The sequence below is a fragment of the Phascolarctos cinereus genome, unplaced genomic scaffold (assembly GCF_003287225.1).
Source record: "Phascolarctos cinereus isolate Bilbo 61053 unplaced genomic scaffold, phaCin_HiC Scaffold_9;HRSCAF=440, whole genome shotgun sequence".
Taxonomy (NCBI): domain Eukaryota; kingdom Metazoa; phylum Chordata; class Mammalia; order Diprotodontia; family Phascolarctidae; genus Phascolarctos; species Phascolarctos cinereus.
In genome coordinates this window covers 198,627,852-198,647,484 of record NW_027556402.1, presented here as the reverse complement: position 1 = coordinate 198,647,484, position 19,633 = coordinate 198,627,852, and the positions used below count along the sequence as shown (strand labels likewise).

At 44.0% G+C, this 19,633-nt stretch overlaps 1 protein-coding gene across 1 annotated transcript; it reads left to right on the top strand.

The window, feature by feature from the left end:
• The first annotated feature begins 423 nt into the window (after positions 1-423).
• NICOL1 (NELL2 interacting cell ontogeny regulator 1) lies at positions 424-18,822 on the top strand. The gene is made up of 3 exons (XM_020992055.2): positions 424-801; positions 8,850-8,938; positions 16,638-18,822. The coding sequence occupies exons 1-3, from the start codon at positions 678-680 to the stop codon at positions 16,701-16,703; spliced, it is 279 nt and encodes a 92-aa protein (XP_020847714.1). The 5' UTR covers positions 424-677; the 3' UTR covers positions 16,704-18,822.
• The last annotated feature ends 811 nt before the right edge of the window (positions 18,823-19,633 follow it).

Here is a 19,633-nt window from a genome sequence, read left to right as displayed (position 1 = left end):
ATCTCTTAGGCTCCCTTAGGAGTCCCGGTTCCCAGCTAGGAACACTGTTCTTATAGCCTGTCTCCTTTTTCCTTGCTAAGTTATTTTGAGCCTTTCAGTGACTAGGCACTAGCCTTCTACAGCCTCCAATCCAGGAAGCAGTGGGGTATTATCCTGCTCCGAGGGAGACCCAGGAAATGGCTTTCTGGGGCCTTTCACTGGAGTCCCCTTTATTCTCTGATCCTTGGTTTTCTCATCTGTAAAATGATAAGACAGTACTAGATGGTGCTCACAGAACATTGTCGGTTCAAAGCTCAAGGGCCTTCCGCTTATGACGTTCTAAGCTACAGCCCCTTTAAATTTCCTTTCTTCACAGAGGCCCCCCCTCCCCCCAGTCGGGATGTTGCTATAGTGAATCTCCTTGGCAATGACCCTAATGGGGTGGGGTGGAGGTGGGGGGAGACCCGGGGACGCATGCTCTGTGCCGGCTGGAGGGATTCCGCCTCGAGCTGGGGGTCCCCAAACAAAGGTGCTGGAAGGGTGAAGCTGCGTGGGCACTGTCGGGCACCGAGCTTAGACACATCTGCAGGGAAGGCGGTCGCAGCACAGTCGTGTCCCACCCATCTCTCGCCGATCCTTTCCTGCGGTTGCTGGGCCGCGCGCAGCCACGCGCACAACCTGCGGGCAGGCCACTCGCTATGGCCGCTCGGCCCGCCGCCGGGGCCCCGCTCTCGATGCTGTTCCCGCTGCTGCTGCTGCTGCTGGTCGCACCAGGGCTTCTAACGGCCGAGCCCGCATCAGGAAGTGTCATCCCGGCTGAAAGTAGGTGTTCTGCTGCCCCTCCCTCTACCCCTGGCCAGTGGGCTCATCTCTGCCCAGCGCCCTCTTCACCTCCCCTGTGCGCCCTGCTTGGCGCTTCCATCCCCGGCCCAGTGGGCCCATTTCTACCCTGCTGCAGCTTCCTCTTCTCTGTGCACCTTGCTTGGCGCCCGCCTCCCGAGGCCAGTGGGTCCATCTTTGCCCCCCTCTGTTGTGCGCCCACTCCAGTCTGGCCAGGCGCCTGCCTCCCTGGAGCCGGTGTTCCCAGTCCAGCCCCGCACCCCCCTAGCTTGTGCGCCCAGACCGATCTGGCTCGGCGCATCCATCACCGCGGCCTGTCCGTGAGCCAGCCCCTCCCCTGAGACGCCTTCTTCCGGACAGGTGCGCCCAGCCCATTCAAGGCTACCCTCCCCACATACAGGTCACCCTCCCTTCCTCCTTTTCTTCGTCCGTGAGCTCAGCACAGCCCGGCCAGCTCCGGGTCAGCATATCCCTCCCCGCGCCCACTGCGCCCTGCGCAGCCCGGCGCCTACCTGTCCTTGGCCCCGATTGCCAGGGCTGCCCGCCCCACCCCGCGTGGGCCGGACTCCTTGACCTCGGCCCGCACGGCGGCCCTTCTCCGTTCGCCGAGTAGAGCCAGGAGCCTCCCTCCCCACGACCCGGCCCATCACCTCCCTCCTTTCCCACGCCTTGCGGCTCCGTGGCGCCCCGCCCCATGGCGCACGAGCCGCTCCATCCACGTATCCAGCGTCCCTCCCCTGTGCGCCCTGCCCAGTCCACACAGCACATTCCTCCCCTCCCTAGGCTCGGGGCGCCCCCTATCGGGCTGGGGGGCTGGGGAGAGGGGTTGTTCAAGACCCCCACCTGGCAACAGTGCACGAAGTCACTGGAAGCTGCTTTAGGGGGTTGGGAAGGTGGGGCAGGGAAGAAGGATCCAGGAAACCCCTTCTCCCCTATCATGGGAGTATTGTTGGGCATCATTTTTGTTTGGTATGGGGGTGGGTTGGAGTGGGTAGGGAGTGAGGTTCACTGCAGATACTCAGAGGTTACCGCTCAGCGGGTGGAGGGAGGCTTTGGTCCTTTCCTGAGTCAGAGCCCTAAGTGATAGAAGGATGTCAGGGCTATAAGGGGGCTCAGAGCTCCATCTAGTCCAGGGGTTGGTTTTTCACTTTTTCTGTGTCTTAGACCCCTCTGGCAGTCTGGTAAAGATTGTGGACTCCTCAGCCTAATGTTTTAAGTGCATAAAATAAAAACGCATAAGATTACAAAGGAAGACAATTACTTAAAATACAATTATCAAAATATTTTTTAAAAAGTTCACTAGAATCTCTAATCTAGACCATTTCCTTCTTTTTACCCATTGTTCGACCAAGCCACTTACCTGATCAGAAACAGTCAGTGCCCCTTCCCCTTACATAAACTTCTGGTATTTAAGAACCTATATAGTCTGGCTTCAACCTGTAGTCTCAGCTTTATTTGATAATAGCTTCTTTCCTCATACTCTTTTAAATTCCAGCCTTGTGAGGTTGGTGCAGTAAGAATTACTCTCCTCTTTTTATAGCTGGAAAAAATAATACTTGGGGAGGTGAGATGATCTGCCCAGAGGTTGATCACAAACCTAACAGGGGTCAGAACCAAGACTCATACTCAAATCTGGTGGGTCCCCATCTAGTATTTTGGTTTTTTTCCCCTTCCTGTATAACAATGATTAGCCAAATAGCCCTGGGTTCAGATTTGGGCCTGCTGACCTCTCAATTCTTTGCTCTTGCTACTATACCTGGGCTGAAGGCGGGTAGGATTTGTATTGGTAGAGAAGAAAGGGGATTCATTTCAAAGGTGTGGAGGTGGAAAAATGCAAGGCATTTTGTGTATATGGTTTTTTAGTTTTTGTTTTTGTCTTTTGTTTGTTTGTTTGTTTGTTTTCTTTTAGTAGGAGGAGAGGAGCAGGCATGAGTTGACCAGACCAGTTTGGCTGAAGTAATGAACCTCACTCCGCATGAAAGTTTCATGCTTTGGAGTACTTACCTTGATATTTTAATGGCTCCACAAGTGCATGTGTGTCTTGGGAAGTAATGGGGAAAAAAACTGGAAAGGCAATTTGGATCCATATTTGGTAGGGCCTTGAATGCCAGGGTACACTCAGCAGGGGCATGATAGCAAATATCTGGAGGTCTCTCATTTAGAAGATGGATTACACTTGCCTTGCTTGGCTCTAGAGAGCAGGACTGGGAACAGCGAATAGGTGGGATCTGCAAAGAAGCAAATAAAGGGAAAGACCAGTTAGCATGAAGTAGAATGGGCTACTAGAGATCTTTAGACAAAGGCTGGATGAACCCCTGTTGGGGAGCAAAGGAGATTCTTGGTCAAGTAGAGGTTAGACCAGATGGCTTCTGCTGAACTTTGAGTTTCTGTGATTCTTGTGTTCTGTGGTTTTGATCCCAGTTATTATCATCTAGTTCAGATCACTCATTTTATAGATAAGGAAACTTGAAACACATTTCTGTAGGCCTTTGATTTAAGGATTATGTAGAATCCCTTATGGGGCTACCCTTCAATGTGGTAATTGCCCCCAAGAGGGCAGCTCCTACTGAAGTCTGAAGGTACTGCATGGCTCTGCACTTCTAAACTATAGCTCATGAGACCCTGCCAGTGAGTTTGCCTTTAACAGTCAGCCAGTAGATACAGTTAGCTCAAAGCAAAGGCGTTTACTGAGATGGTATATGAACAGTTACTACAGAACATTCCTTCTTAAAGAGTGTGCTCTCCCACAGATATACCTGGCTTTGGTGAGAAGAGTAGATCCATGCATAGTGTACTGTGGTAGTGAAGTCCACACTTAGGGATGTGGCCAAGACGACTCATGCCTCTGGCATTGTAGGACTCTGAGGGCTTTCCTCTTAAGTACCTTTCGGTAACTGGATCATTTTTGGGAGAGAACTAACCCTAATTCTTGGTGACTATTCACTGTTCAATACATTCTTTAAAAATACATGTATAATTATTATTACGAACTTAACAATCATCAACAGAAATGAATATTTTCATATACAAAAAGGTCAAGAAAGAGGTTGCATGTGAAACTCTAAATTAGTTATGTACAGCTTTTTTCAAGGTTTATATTAAATTTCGCATGATAGAACCAATATGTCCCAGATTATCTGTATCTCCTTCTTTTGAAGAATTTCTTTCCACTCTTTTCTGTGTCTCTTAAAATGTTTAATTGAAGCTTTTTTCTTTTCCTCTTTCTTTTATATCGCTCTAACCACCCTCGTGTTTTCCTCTCCCCAATAAAAATCCTTGACAAATAAGAAAACTCAAAGAAAACAGATCTGTCTTGTATTAGTCAAGTCTGGAAATGGGTGTCTCATTTTGCACCTGTAGTTCGTCACCTGTCCACAAGTTGGATAAAAGTTGGGAAGCATACTTCAGCACCAATCTTGCCATAACTAGGCAATGGCTGTTTGCCTAGGGATCATGAAATGGCTTTGGGGTTCAGGGGTTCCCAATTCTTTTAACTCATTCTTATAGATGAGAAAAAGGTACAGAGGCAATTGATGTCCTAGGGATCAGTTAATTTTCTCTGCTGGTAACTCAGTTCTTTTTTTGACATTTTTCACAAGCCTTGTATCCTTTACAGCTACAAATGAGGCTACTCAAAATTTTGTTTAAATTCCTTTACAGCACACACAATGATTCAGAAGGTGCTTATCCTTTACTCGGGCCTCAGTTCTCTCATCTATAAGATGAGTGGGTGGCTGATATCACTATGATGACCAAAATGCCCATTTCCTAGAGAGCTGCTGTTTAAAGAGGGGCCACTGGATGGGCGCAGTGGAGAGCGTTCCAGGCCTGGAGTAAGTTCAAATCTGGCTTCAGATACTTACTAGCTGTGTGACCCTGGGCAAGTCACTTAACACTGTTTGACTCAGTTTCCTCACCTGTAAAATGAGCTGGAGAAGGGAAGGGCAAACCAGTCCAGTATCTCTGCCAAGAAAACCCCAACTGGGGTCACAGAGAGCTGAACAACAGCGACTTGTGGAGAGCAGGGGCCATGGCTTGCATACTTAGCTTTGTCTTGTGGCACCCAACTTAAGGCTGTGTACACAGTTGCTGTTGAGTTGTTTTAGTCTGACTCTTCTGGAGTAGGTTGCCATTTCCTTCTTCAGCTCATTTTACCGGTGAGGAAACTGAGGCAAACAGGGTTAAGTGACTCGCTCAGAGTCACACAGCTACGAAGTGTCTGAGGTCAGATTTGAACTCATCAACATGAGTCTTCCCGATTCCAAGCCCAGTGCTCTATCCACTACACCACTGCCCACGTACACAGTGTCAGCCCTGTAAATTGAGGGTGGTAATGATGGCAAGGGTCCTGTTGACCTCTTCTTTCTCCTGGATGGCCTTTTTTCCCATGGCTTCCATGACACCGTGCTCCTCTGGTTCACCCCTAGTCTGCCTCAGCCTCCCCTACTGGTTCATCGTCTTCTGACCTCTAAACATACTTCTCCAAAGATTTATCATCACTCCATTTCCATCCTTTCTCTACACTCTCTTTCTTGTTGATGTCATCCGTTCCCATGGCCTCAATTATCACCTCTCTGTCAATGACTCCCAATTCTATTGCTATCTAGTCCCAATCTCGATCATGAACTCCTGCCCCATGCTGACATTTGCCTGCTGGAATCTACAGCTGGAGGCCTTGCTTGCACTTCAGACTCACCTCCCAAAATGGAACTCAATATCTTCTCTTCTCCCAACGTCCCTAATTCTGGTGATAGCCTAGGCCTCGTAATCAACAGGACTCTAGACTTTGGAGTCATCTTTGGCTCTTCCCCCTATCTTATTCCTCCAAGCAATCAATCCGGCCAATCAGTCGATACGTATTGTTCATTCTACCTACAAAACACCCTCTGAGGATGCTGTGGGGTCAGTGGGGTACAGAGCACTGACTCTGAAGTCAAAGGATCTCTCTTCAAATCCCACCTTGGTACCCATTTACCTGTATGACCTTGGGCAAGTCACTTGCCTTCCTTGGCCCTCCAGTTTCCTCCTATGTATGGGAGAGTTGGACTAGATGATCTCGGAGAGGCCTTTCATCTCAAGATCTAAGATCTCATGAATCTCAGTGCCATTACTCTGTCACTACTCAGAGGGCTATCACTCTGGTTCGGATCTTCATCACCTTTTGCCTGGAGTATTATGGTAGTCTCCAAACCAGTCTCCTGGCCTCTAGTCTAGGGGGTTTTCACCTTTATTTTTTGTGCGCCATGGACATCTTTGACAGTCTGGTGAAGCCTATAGACAGACTTCTTTTCAGAATCATGTTTTTAAATGAAGGGAGTGCTAAACTTCAATTAGAGACTAGTAGAAATAAAGATGTTATTTCCCCCTGTCATCCAACTTCACAGACTCTTTAAAATCTATCTGTAGACTCCAGATTCCGAACCCTTTTTCTAGCCTCTTCCTTCACTAATCCATCCTTCATAGACTGCCAGAATAATCTTCCAAATACACAGGTCTGACCCTGGCCCTTCTCTGCTCAAAGCCTTTCAAGAGCTCTTCATTTCTCCTAGGATAAAGTTCAGATTACTCAGCCTGGCATTTAAGGTCAGCAGTCTGGATCAAAGAGAGCTTTCTATTCTGATTTCATGTATTCAGCTTCCCACACTGTATTTGCCAGCCAGGCTGGATGTTTCCCAAACTCAACAGACCATCTCCCCCAGTTTCCCCATCTCTAAAATGAGATCACACCCAGCTGTAATGTTCTGTGTTCTCAAGTCCCTTCCCCCTCTGACATTCCCTATTTTTAAGTCCCTTCTATCTCTGGCATTCAATGTCCTATGCTCTAAGGTCCTCAACAACTCCTGACATCCTATGCTCCGAGGCCTTTCCTGGATGGACGTCATTCTCTGTTCTCAGCTCCCCTTCCAGCTCTGACATTCTATAATTCTTTCCCGTATGCACATTGTCTCCTCTCCCTCACCCTCTCCCAACTTACTATTGTTCACTACTCACTTGCCTACACTTCCTCAAACATCTCACACTCAAAGCACACACACTTTAGCGGCTCAATTCTTATTGAATACTTTAAAAAAATAAGAAAGAGCACAAAGAAAACAGGTGCCTATATAGTATGAAGTTGGCTTGGGAGCATCACTTAAGAAGGATGTTGACAAGCGGCTATAAAACTGTGCATACCCTCTGACCGAGCAATACCACTACTAGGATTGTATCTCAAAGAGATTAGAAAAAAGGGGGAAAGGACTTATTTGTACAAAAATATTTACAGCAGCGATTTTTGTGGTGGCAAAGAATTGGAAATTGTGGGGATGCCCATCAACTGGGGAATGGCTGAACAAGTTGTGGTATATGATTGTGATGGAATACTGTTGTGCTATAAGAAATGATGAGCAGGTGGACTTCAGAAAAACTTGGAAAGATTTACTTGAACTGATGCTGAGTGAAGTGAGGAGAACCAAGAAAACAGTATACACAGTAAGCAATATTGTATGATGGTCACCTGTGAATGACTTTGCTATTCTCAGCAATACAGTGAGCCAAGAAAATTCCAAAGGTCTCTTGCACAGAAAGAATTGATGGAGTCTGAATGCAGATTGAAGCCTAAAGGGTTTTTTTTTTTGGGGTGTGTGTGTTTTCCTTTTGGTCTGTGTCTTCTTTCACAAAATGATTAATGTGGGAATATGTTTCACAAGATTGTATGTGTATAACCTATATCAAATTGTTTTCCATCTCAGGGAGGGGGTAAGTGAAGGAGGGAGGGAGAAAATTTGGAATTCAAAATTTAAAAAAAGAAGAATGTTAAAAATTATCTTTACATGTAATTGGGAAAAATAAAATATTATTTAAAATTGAAAGCTTAACATGGGTGATCAATACAACAAAAAAGAAAGATACTGACAAACTGTAGTGGGTCTGGAGGAATCACCAGGTTAGACATCAGGAAGAATCTGAAAGATGGAGAAAGAGTACTTAGATTTAGGAGTAAGAATGAAATGGTGGCTTACTGTGAGTGAGGGTTTGGCCTCCCCTTGGAGAGGCCAGAAGGTACAGTGGGAAGAATGCTGGTTTTAGATTAAGATGATCTGGGTTCACATTCTGCCTCTGATGCTCATACCTCAGTGACCTTAGATAAGTAAGTTCACTTCTCTGGGACTCAGTTTCAGAAAGTTTCCGTTTCACAGATTCAGAGCTGGATGGGACTTTAGAGGTAATTTAGTCCAATTATTTCACTTTATACATGACTAAATTGAGTGCCAGAAAGGTTAGTCAGTCAATAAATATTTATTATAAGCCTACTATGTGTCAGGCACTGTGCTACTAACCACTGGAAAAGTGAAGTATGACTTGTTCGAGGTCATGCAGAGAGTAAGTAGAAGGGTCAGGATTTGAACCCACATCTTCTGACCTGAAATCTCAAACCTCATACTGTATATTCTGCTTGGCCCCAAGGGAAAGAGCTAGGAACAACATGGGTAAGTTACAGAGAGGCAAATTTTAGGTTGTTACGTATGGAAAAAGTTCCCAACTGTTCCAACTATCCAGAAGTAGAAGAGATTATCTTATGAGCCAGTGAGCCCCCCATTGTTGGAGGTGTCCAAGTGGTATTTGGAACACTGAGCACCCTCCAAGCTGCAAAGCTGCAGTCCTGTGCTCCTCCTCATTAGGGATGCTGCTGCTTCCTCGTTCAAGTAGCATTTGAACTGGATGATGACTGAGGTCCTTTGGCATTTTCTTGGACCCTCCCTCTTCATCATCTCTTAATCCAAGCAGAGCCAGTGTTTGCTTCCTCCCTTCCCATGATTCCACCACTCCAGGATGCAGTAGGTGTACTCTGGGATAGTGTTTGCAGTCTCACCTGAGGGTTTTCATCCCTCCAAGCTGTGCCACCGACTCATTGTGTGGGATGTTGGGAAAATAAATCCCTTTTTTTTCTGTCAGTTGAGCCACTGGGACCCGATGACCCCCAAGGCAGCTTTCTGGTGGGGCAACTCTTCTTAGCTCTGACATTTTGGGACTCTCCCTATGTCCCCCAGGTCGACCTTGTGTGGATTGCCATGCTTTTGAGTTCATGCAGAGAGCCCTCCAGGACCTGAAGAAGACTGCCTACAACCTGGACACACGGGTGAGTGTCTGCAGAATGAAATCGTGGCTTGCCTTGAGGGAGGGTGCAGAAAGCACTTTTACATCGTCCCCTTGAGGAGATTGAAAGGGACAATGGGGAAAGCGCTGGATTTAGGATTAGAGGAAGGAGCTGGGTTCAAATGCTGCCTCTGTTACTTACTGCCTGGATGACCTTGGATAAGTCAGTTGACCTCTTTGGGACTCAGTTTCCTCATCTGTAAAACAAGGAGTTGTGCTAGATGACCTCTAAAGTTTCTTCCAGCTCTGAGATTCCATGACCAGACTACCTTTTATTTTTATTATTGTTTTTTGTTGTTAACAATACTAGTAGCTAGCGTTTGTATAGAGTTTTAAGGTTTGCAAAGTGCTTTATGTATGTGATCTCATTTGATCCTCACAACAGCCCTGAGAGGTAGGTGCTATTATTATCCCATTTTACAGAAGAGGAAACTGAGGCTGAGAGAGGGGAAGGGACTTGCACAGAGGTTTCACAGCAAGATACATAACTGAGGTAGGATTTGAATCCGGGTCTTTCTGATTCCACATCTAACCTCCTTCTGTACTATATACCATGCTGTTACAGAAGAGGAAGCTAAGGCACAGAGTCAGTCAATGAACATTTATTAAGCACCTGCTATGTTCCAATCACTGTGCTAGGTACTGAGGATATGAATAAAGACAAAACCATGGTCCCTGCCCTCAAGGAGCTTACATTCTGTTGGGGGAAGCAACATGCAACAACTATGTATTTCAAGATACACCCAGTATAAATGGGTGGCAATCTCAGAGGGAAGAGTCTAATAAGGAGCTGCGGTGGGGCCTGGAAAAGAGTAAGCAGATGACTTGCCTTGGGTCACATAGTTGATGGCAAAACTGGGATTAGAACCCAAGTCTCCTGGCTCCCAGTCAGGGCTCCTTCTGTTTTGCTGTGATGCCTATAGAGTCTCTAAAGAGTGACTTAGACCGTCAGACTGTAGGAGTTGAAAGAGAAAGAAAAATCATCACCAGAACTCACATTTCTATACCATCTGAAGTTGTACAAAGCATTTTCCTCATAATAACTCTGGGAGGTAAGTAGTATCAGTCCCATTTTATAGATGAGAAAAGAGTGTCTTAGACAAGTTAAGTGACTTGCCTAAGGTCAAACAGTGAGTTAATATTGGAGCTTGGATTTAAATCCAGGTCTTCTGTTTCTTAGATCCAAATTTTATGACTGCATATAAAAGGCTTGTTAAGTATAAAGGATAGGGGAGTTTAAGGACTGGGCTTATAATTTCATTGGTATGGGGAGCCACCAAGGAGAACTTTGGTTGTCGTCTGGGTTTCTAAGGACACTTCTTCCTGTTCTTGTCTTCTTCAGTTCTGGGACCAGTTCATTGTCCATCCATGGTGTCTGTTCACAATGTGTTAACTGATGGACTAGTTCTATATAACATCTATTCAAAGGCACACCGCAGTTAGGACAGCAAGTATCCTTTATCCACTTGGTTTTCCCTGTGTGGATAGTTAAGCAGAACACTTGAGAGATTGTAACTCTCATTTAAAAAGCTCTGGAGTTTTGGAACTTGATGAAATCAGCTCAGTTGTTATCCGTAAACAAAAGTATACAGGGGATCTGTCCTCAATGTGGACTCTCTGGGGGACATATTCCTTCACACTAATAAGTAGCTTTGGAGAGTATATGTCTCTGTTTTATGCTTCCTTTAATATTTGTAATCAGAGTTTTATCAAAGTAATTTCTATCCTGGATTTTGACATCCGAATGGAGCCTTTATGGCCAAATGTTACTCTGCAGAATCAAATGTATTATTATAGTCAACTTACAGTCAGTAAGTGCAGTGAGATCTGGGATGCTCTTATCTTTCACTAAGTTTTTTGGCTATAAAGATATGGCCTACTGCAGAATATTGTTTGTAGAAAGCCTGCATATTCCCTTCTCAAATCTTTATCAAGGATGATCTCAATATGTGTGTATCCAGAAATATTTTGTAGAGATAGGAAACTAGGCATGGATGAGTAGGGACTAATTTTTTTTTGGTTGCAGGTGTTTTTTTGGTAGTAACAAAGTCTGATTTTTCTCCCTAAGGATTAGATATCCTCCCCTCTTTCAGTTATCTTGAGAACTGACTCTTAATGGCAATTATATATATATATGTGCGTGTGTGTATATATATATATATATATACATATATATGTATATATATACATATATATACATATATATGGAAAGGAAGGGAGTTTATCTGTATCAGATCTCAAGCATTAAAACAATATGGTGCTGGATAAAGAATAAAGAGGTTGTTCAGTGGAACGAATTAGGTGCAAAACATACTAAAGCAAATGAACAAATAGCATGTTGTTATTGTTGTCCAATCATCTCAGAAATGTCTGACTCTCTGTGACCCTGTATGGGGTTTTCTTTGGAGTGGTTTGCCATTTCCTTCTCTAGCTCATTTTATAGGTGAGGAAACTGAGGCAAACAGGGTTAAGTGACTTGCCAAGGGTCACCCAGCTAGTAAGTGTCTGAGGCCAGATTTGAACCCAGGAAGAGGAGTCTTCCCAACTCCAGTCCAGGGCTCTGTGCACTATGGTGCCACCTAGCTGCCCTGGTAGTGTTTGATAAATCCAAAAATTCCAGCTACTGAGGGAAGGACTCCTTATTTGACAAAAACTGGTGGGAAAACTGGACAGCAGTCTTACAGATATTAGGTTTAGACCAATAGCTCGTGCCATATGCCAGGAGAAGGTCCAAATGAATACATGGCCCAGATATAAAAGGTCACATCATAAACAGATTAGAGGAGCAAGGAAGAAATAACCTTTCTGATCTATGGATAAGGGAGAGTTTATAACTAAATAAGTAAGTACTAGAGAGGACCATACAGGAAAAAATGGATAAATTCTGGTTATGTAAAACTACAAACTTTTTGCACAAACAAATCTATTGTAATTAAAGTTAGAAAGGAAACAAGTAAACAGGAAAAATATTGGCAAGTTCCTCTGATAAAAATTTTATTTCTAAAATATAAAAGAAAATTTATTCCAATTTATGAGACTGAGCCATTCCCCAGTAGATATGAGCAAAAGATATGAGCAAGCAGTTTTCAAAGGAAGAAATCAATCTATCAACAACCATACAGAAATGTTCTACATCAGTAATAACAGAGAAATGCAAATTAGAGCAACTCTGAGGTCCTACTTTACACCCATTGGACTGGAAAAGATGACAAAAGAGGAAAATGACATGTTAAAGGAAACAGGTACATTAATATGCTGTTGGGGGAGCTGTGAATTGATCCAGCTATTCTGGAAAGGAATTTGGAACTATGCCCAGAAAGTTAGTAAACTATGTATGCCCTTTGACCTATTACTAGGTATATACCCCAAAGAGATCAAATGAAAAAGGAAAAGGACCTTTTTATACAAAAATATTTATAGCAGCTGTTTTCATAGTAACCCAGAATTAGAAATTGGGGATGGGGTGTCCTCTTATTGGGGAAGGACTAACCAAACTGTGGTATAGGAATATAATGGAATATTAATGTGCTGTAAGAAATTATGAAGTGGATGGTTTCAGAGGAAATTGGGAGGATCTCTGCGAACTGATATAGAACAAAGTGAGCAGAGCTAAGAGAACAATAACAATATTATTGCAGAGAAAAACAGCTTTCAAAGACTTTAGAACTCTGATCGATGCAATTATAAGCCACAAGATCAGAGGACTGAAGATGAAATTGGCCACTCACCTTCTGCCAGAAAGGTGATAAAGTTAAAATGCAGCGGGATGTATACATTTTGGGGTACGGCCAATGTGGGAAATTTGCTTTGCTGTCTTACACATATTTGGGCAGCTAGGTGGTACAATAGAGTCAAGAAGACTCCTCTTTCTGAGTTCAAATCTGGCCTCAGACACTTACTAGCTGTATGACCCTTGGCAAGTCACTTAACCCTGGTTACCTCAGTTTCCTCACCTGTAAAATGAGCTGGAGAAGGGAATGGCAAACTACCCTAAGATCTTTGCTAAGAAAACCCAAATTGGGGTCACAAACAATTGAACATGACGGAAATGACTGAACAAATGCATGTTTATCATGAGGATGTTTTTAGTTTATTTTTTTATTATTGGCAAGGAGTTACAGATTATAAATGCATGTAAAATAAATTTCTTTTTTTAAACAAGGTTGACCAGTAGCATCCTCAAAATTATGTTCCCTCCAGTGTGGATCTCTTCTGTATATACTTGGTTTAATCCAGATGCTTTTACAATATTTGTTTACTTTAGCACCATTTACAATTTCATACTTTCACAATCAAGAACCCTGATGTGAGAGACCAAATCTGGGAGTTTCATTGTCATTGAAAGAGAAGAGAGTTCATTATAGAAATCTTTATAGATCTTTTTTATTTCCATCAGTTTGTTCTCCTTCCAGAATCATTCTTCAGTACCCTCGAAATGATCTGGTTTAGTTGGGTCTGTTGCTGAGTTTCCTGTAGGCTTTTTTTCCTTCCACTGCTTATCAGTATTTTACAAAGCAATGCTATTCATAATCTTCCACCATCCTCTGTGAGATTTTATAAGTGAATTTACATTTTAAATAATGCTGTCCTTGGCTATCAAATCTCCGTAGTTGGCAGGTGTTTGTTGGCTGAGGTGGTTTCTAGGGTCTTTTGGTGTCTTCATTGTGGCGATTGATTTGCGCTGGTTAAAATTCCTTAGTAAGAGGTGGTAGTCTGTGTTGATGTCTGTTCTTTTATCTATCTCCCATCTTTTGTTATCAACATTTCAATGACTTGTTGAAGTATGTCGGGTTGGAATTGTCTCTATTATATGCCATATCTTTTCTTATTCTTCCTTCTAATTTTTTAATTGATTTTTATCTTTGTTCTAACAAATTGATGGTCTGACTGTATGCAGATAGCTAAATGATTCCCACAATTGTAGTCATTTCCTGTCTTTTAAGATATCAGTTTCATTTTTTGTAATGTTAGTGCTTATCATGCCCAATGCCTCCCAACTCTCTCCTTCAGGATATATTCCCGATGTATAGGCAAGAGGTTTCTGCCAGCCTTTAGTCTCTCTTCTGAGACTCCTGAACCATGGTTCCAATATATTTTTCACTGCCTTCTCCTTTGTCTATCTTACCTTCAAAGCCATTGTATATTCAAGGCTATGCTGATTTAATTTTAAGGGTGTCATCCAGTTCTTAAGATTCCTTTGTCCCCTTATCCTCTGCCCCAGATGTTGGCTTGCAAGTTATAGTTACCTTTAGGGTTGTCTTTTTGTAAATATTTATTATAAGCATTGTAATATGAGACATCTGAGTGTCCCACGAAGTGGCAAATGTTTCTTGTTGGTCATGACCAAGTCAACTCTTTCACCTCTTTTCTTTGGCCCTCCAAGGAGGACCCATGAGCAATTCTTTCCTTCCTTTTGCCTTCTGGTTTTATTCATAGCAGAAATGTCAAAGTGGCTATGATCCATTTCCCCCAGTAATGCATCATTTTCGCTGTCACTGGACAAAGATCTCACATTCATTGTTGTTGTTCAATCATGTCTGACTCTTCATGACTCCATTTGGAGTTTTCTTGGCAAAGATACTGGTTTACCATTTCCTTCTCCAGCTTATTTTACAGACGACTAACGGAGGCAAATAAGGTTAAATGACTTGCCCATGGTCACATAGCTAGTAACTGTCTGAGGCCAGATTTGAACTCATAAAGATGAATCTTCCTGACGCCAGGCCCCACACTCTATTCACTGTACCACCTCACTGCCCCCAAACTCTCCCCACATTCAAAGTACCAAAAAGGTAAATGAGTATTTCCAGATGGACTAAACCAGGGTTTCTTCACTTTTCTGTGTGTGTTATGGACCTCTTAGGCAGTCTAATGAAGCCTGGGGACCCCTTTTTGGAAGAATGTTTTTAAGGGCATAAGATAACCAAAGACAAAACCATGGAGATCGTGGAATGCTTAAATGCCTTTGGAAAAGTGAGTTGCCCCTGACAGGTGAAAATGAGCCTTCATAGGTTAACGATTAATGGCGTGGGTAGACTTTTTCTAACATGTGGGTGGGCTAAAAGCCCTCAGCCCCTTTTGTTGGGAACATGGCTTGATCATGAGATTCAGCTGCCTCCCACACTCCAGACCACTCAAGTTGAATGGGAGGGGAGGGGGAAGGGGGGACAGGTGGATTTCAAGGGTGTGAGTCCAATGCTTTTTAGGGCTGGAATTCACCTAGATTAGATTCTCTAGGTGAGGAGCGTTCCTGGGCAATATCATCTATCCAAAGTATTCTTCAGAGATTGACCCACAGGGGCTGGGCTCTGAATGAGGAAATAAAAAGAGAAAAAACTCAAATCTCAATATTAATCTAATATAAAAATAATCATTAATCTCAGTGTGTGACCCTAGGGAAGTTGCTTTACCACTTGGTGCTCTAGGCCAGTGGGGTCAAACTCAACTAGAAAGGGGGGCCATTAAGCCATGCATATATTGACTTAGTTTAAAATGTAATATCATGTGTTTTATTGCATTTTTTGTTAAATATTTCTCAATTACATTTAATCTGTTTTGGGTCTACTTGAGAGTGTTATGGGAATGTTTGATAGCTCTTCTGTAAGACAATAAGATGCCGAGAGATGGTGATGAGCATTGGTAGAGAGAGTTCCCTAGACCATTGAAATCACAAGTACAGTCCATTACCCCCTCCCCCCACTTTTCTCCAGAATGTTCCCCATTGCTGCTGGAATGCTGCCTCTCCTGTTTTGTGGATTCCTTGGCTTCCTTCAAATTCTGGAATCTCTTCTGCAGGTGGCCTTTTCCTTTCCATCTAGTTGCTGGTGCCTCCCCTGTGACATTACCTCTCATCTGCTTTCCCCCCCTCTTTCCCTCCCTCTCCCCCTCCTCCTTCCTCCCTCCCCACCCCAAGTGTGTGAGCACATGCCACATGGTTTTTGCCTAGTTGGATACATTAGGATGTAAGTTCCTTGAAGGCAGGGACTGTTATACCTTTCTTCTTATTCTTTTTTTTTTCTGGTGAGGCAGTCGGGGTTAAGTGACTTGCCTAGGGTCACACAGCTAGTAAGTATAAAGTGTCTGAGGTCATATTTGAACTCGGGTCCTCCTGACTTCAAAGCCAGTGCTCTATCCACTGCGCCACCTAGCTGCCCCCTTTGTATTCTTAATACCTAGCCCAGGATCCTGGACATAGTAGCTGCTTAATACATGTTTACTGAATTCTTATGAATTGGCCATTCATGTCCTACCTGAAGACCTTCTAACCCCACAGGGCTGTTGTACTGGACCTAGAGTCATAAGACCTGAGTTTGAATACTGGCTTTTCTACTTCTTGGATGTATGACTGTGGGCAAGTCACCTCCTATCTTTGGGCGCCAGCTTCCTGATCTAAAAAATGAAGGGATTGGGCCAGATGATCTCAAAGGGCTTTAACATTCTGTGGTTCTATGGTCCCTGCCTTCAGGGATCTTGAGGTCTGGGGAGGGGGGGTGGGGAACAAGGGGAGAGGGAGAGGGAGAGGAGGCTGGTTATGAAGTTCAGCTGAGATATTAGGAGGGGCCTTTGGAAAGGATGAATTACTACATGGGTGAAGAGGTTATTATAATGGTCTAAGTCGACTCCCTTTCTCTCTCACTTCACAGGCAAGTATTAAAATGCTCATTTCTCTGCTTCTTTTGCAGACAGAGACCCTCCTCCTACAGGCTGAAAGAAGAGCCCTGTGTGAATGCTGGCCGGCGGTATCCTAGGCCAATCCCGTTTCTGCCCTGCAGTTTAAAAACAAAAACAAAACTGCAGGAAACTGGCTCAAGATGTAAGCCTCTGAACCTCCCCAGAAAGAAAGGGGTTGTTCCTCGTCCTTCCCCCCAGAGCACATCTTCCCTGCTTCTGCCTGCATCACCTCAGCTCTGGCCCCTGCACTGTGAACACTCATGTCTGCGGGCCAGGGAGCCCCTGACACAAGGCCAGTTTGTCTTTGGTCCCTCCCATCTCCCTTTCAGGACCCCTCATCCCCCTCCTGGGCCCTGCCTCCCATCCATACTAAGGTGCTAAGGTATTATTGACAGGAAGAGCCCCCCAAAGCTGTGAGCGCCTAGGGGTGCTTCAGTTCAATTCAATAAACATTTTGTCTTTCAGCTTCCTGCTCCCTAGTTTTGAGTGTTTCTGGCCCTCTTTTTCTTCTTTATCTCTCTTCTTTTTCTCCCTCTTCTTTCTTTCTTCTCTGTTTCTCCCTTCTCTCCTCTCCCTTCCTTCTCTTTCTTTCTTCTCCTCTTTTTCTTTCTCCCCTCTTTCTCCTTTCTCTTCATTCTCTTCTTTCTTTCCTCTCCCCTCTCTTTCTTTCCTTTCTCTCCCCTCTTTACTCTTTCTTCTCCATTTCTCCCTCTCTCCTTTCTCTCTCCCCTTTCTCTCCTTTCTCTTCTTTCTTCTCTCTCCCCTCTGTTTCTTTCCCTCTTTCTTTCTCTCCCTCTCTCTCTCCCCTCTCTTTACTCTTTCTCTGCCTCTCTCCTTTCTCTTTCACTCTCTTCTTTCTCTCCCCTCTCTTCTCTTTCCTCTCTTCACTCTTTCTTTTCTGTCTCTCCCTCTCTTTCTCTCCCTTCCCTCTCTCTTCTGTCTCTTTTTCTCTCTCCCCCCTCTCTTCTCTCTCTTTCTCAACTCATCCGCTTCCACAACTTCTTCTGGAGTCATTCCCACATGGAGGCGACTCCCAGCTCTCTGCCCTGAGCTCCTGCTAGCCCTGCTGGGCACATGCATTTGGCTTTTCCACCATCTCAAGCTCAATGTGTCCCAAACTGAACTCATCCTCTGAAAAGTGGGGAGAGTAATACTTGCACTACCTACCTCACAGACCTGTCCTAAGGAAAGTGCTTTGAAAAACCTAAAAGCACTGAAGAATCGTGAGTTGCTCTATATGTGAGTTATTATTTCTCCCAAGTCTGCCCTGCTTCCCAGCTTCCCTTTTCTTTAATGGCACCACTGCCCTCCCAGCCATCCAGGTTTGCAACCTTGAAATTGTCCTAGACTCTTCCCTCTCCCTCCCTACTCCCCTTCTCCCCTTCAGTCAGCTGAGAAGTCCTGTTAATTCTACTTTTCCAACTGTTCTTGTGAGTTGAATCCACTCTCTTCTCTCTCCTCTCCCTGGCTTCTGTCCTAGTGCATACCCTCATTACCTTGACCAGGCCATCTGTGATAGACTCCTAATTGGTTTTCCTACGTCTAGTCTCTCCCTTCTTCCCTCCCCAAACCATCCAACAGATAGCTGCCAAATTAATCTTCTTAAGTATAGTTCTGACCAGAATGCTCCCTTGCTGAAAAACTGTCAGTGGCTACCCATTATCTTCAGGATAAAATGGAAGCTCCTGATTTTGCAGATTCAGTGCTGTCCACAATTTGGTTCCAACTTCTCTTTGCAGTATTTCATTCATTCTGTGCCCCTAAATGCACTGAGCACTGGAGCCAGACTGGACTAGGTATTGCCCTGCCCATGCCAGTCTTGCCCTGTGTTCTTCTGCCCCCACAAATTCACACAGGTTGTCCTTGGGAGAACCTGGAACATATTTCCTTTCATTTCTCCTGGGTAAAGTTTGAGGCTCAGCTTATGTGCCACTTCGTCATGAAGCCCTCTCAGATAGATCCTCTACCCTAAGATTTTGCTCCTTAGACTTTCCCATACTACTTTGGATCTCTCCTTTGTTTCTATCTCACCCTACCTTGTGAAAGACTTGTCTGTGTGTATGCCTTATCACCCCCTAGTAGATTGTAAGCCCCTTGAGGGCAGGGGATGGGTCATTTGTCATCTTTGTATCCCTAGCTCTGAGCACAGGGCCTGGAACATAGTAAGTACTTATAATAAATGTTTGTTGAATTGAATGGAATTGAGTGTGTTAATGGCTGGCAAAGCCTTCTGGTGTGACCTCTCCCAAGGGTGCTTGAGTTTTAATAGGAGACACAGGGCCTTAACCCAAAGGATTCATTCCTTTAATGTTGAGAGGCAATCAGGCTAGAACATAAAAAGACCTGAAATGGGATCCTGCCTCACTTACCTAGCTGTGTGATCTTAAAATCTTTTTCACCTTGAGTTTCCTCATTTGTAAAATGGGGATAATAATAGCACCTCTTTCCCAGGGTTGTTGTGAGGATCAAATGAGATAACATATGGGAAGCCCTTTGCCTTCTTTAAAGCCTTATTGAAATGCTAGATATTATTATTATAATTATTATTATTATTATTATTATTATCATTATTATTATTATTAAATGCTGGCTGTCAGGCAAGGAGAGAGATCACAGAGAGAAGAGGGATGTCAGAACTGACATCAGAGCTAACAGCCTGGATCATAGGGTTATTATCCAGCTCCAGTTAGAGCTGAGAGATTATCTGATCCAGACCTTTTATTTGAACAAATGGGGAAACTGAGGCCTGGGCCGGTTAAGAGCTTGCCCAATATCATGCTGGTTGCAAGTGGCAGATCCAGAATTTGTATCTCAGAACAAAGATTATTAGTACTGAAAGGGGCCTTAGAAAATCAAATCAAAATAGTTAACATTTAGAAAGGGCTTCATAAATGCTACCTATTATGAAAACATCAGGGTTCTTAGAAAATAGACTATTAACTCTGAGGGATCTTAGAGCCCAACTGAGCTGGAGAAATGAGCCCAGAGAGGGAAAGTCTCCTGCTCA

What these genes read in the sequence shown, in the direction of transcription:
- NICOL1 (XM_020992055.2), top strand. Translation starts at nt 678, where the DNA reads ATGGCCGCTCGGCCCGCCGCCGGGGCCCCGCTCTCGATGCTGTTCCCG. An exon ending in AAGTGTCATCCCGGCTGAAA is followed by an intron (nt 802 to 8,849) that starts GTAGGTGTTCTG and finishes TATGTCCCCCAG; the next exon opens with GTCGACCTTGTGTGGATTGC. An exon ending in CCTACAACCTGGACACACGG is followed by an intron (nt 8,939 to 16,637) that starts GTGAGTGTCTGC and finishes CTTCTTTTGCAG; the next exon opens with ACAGAGACCCTCCTCCTACA.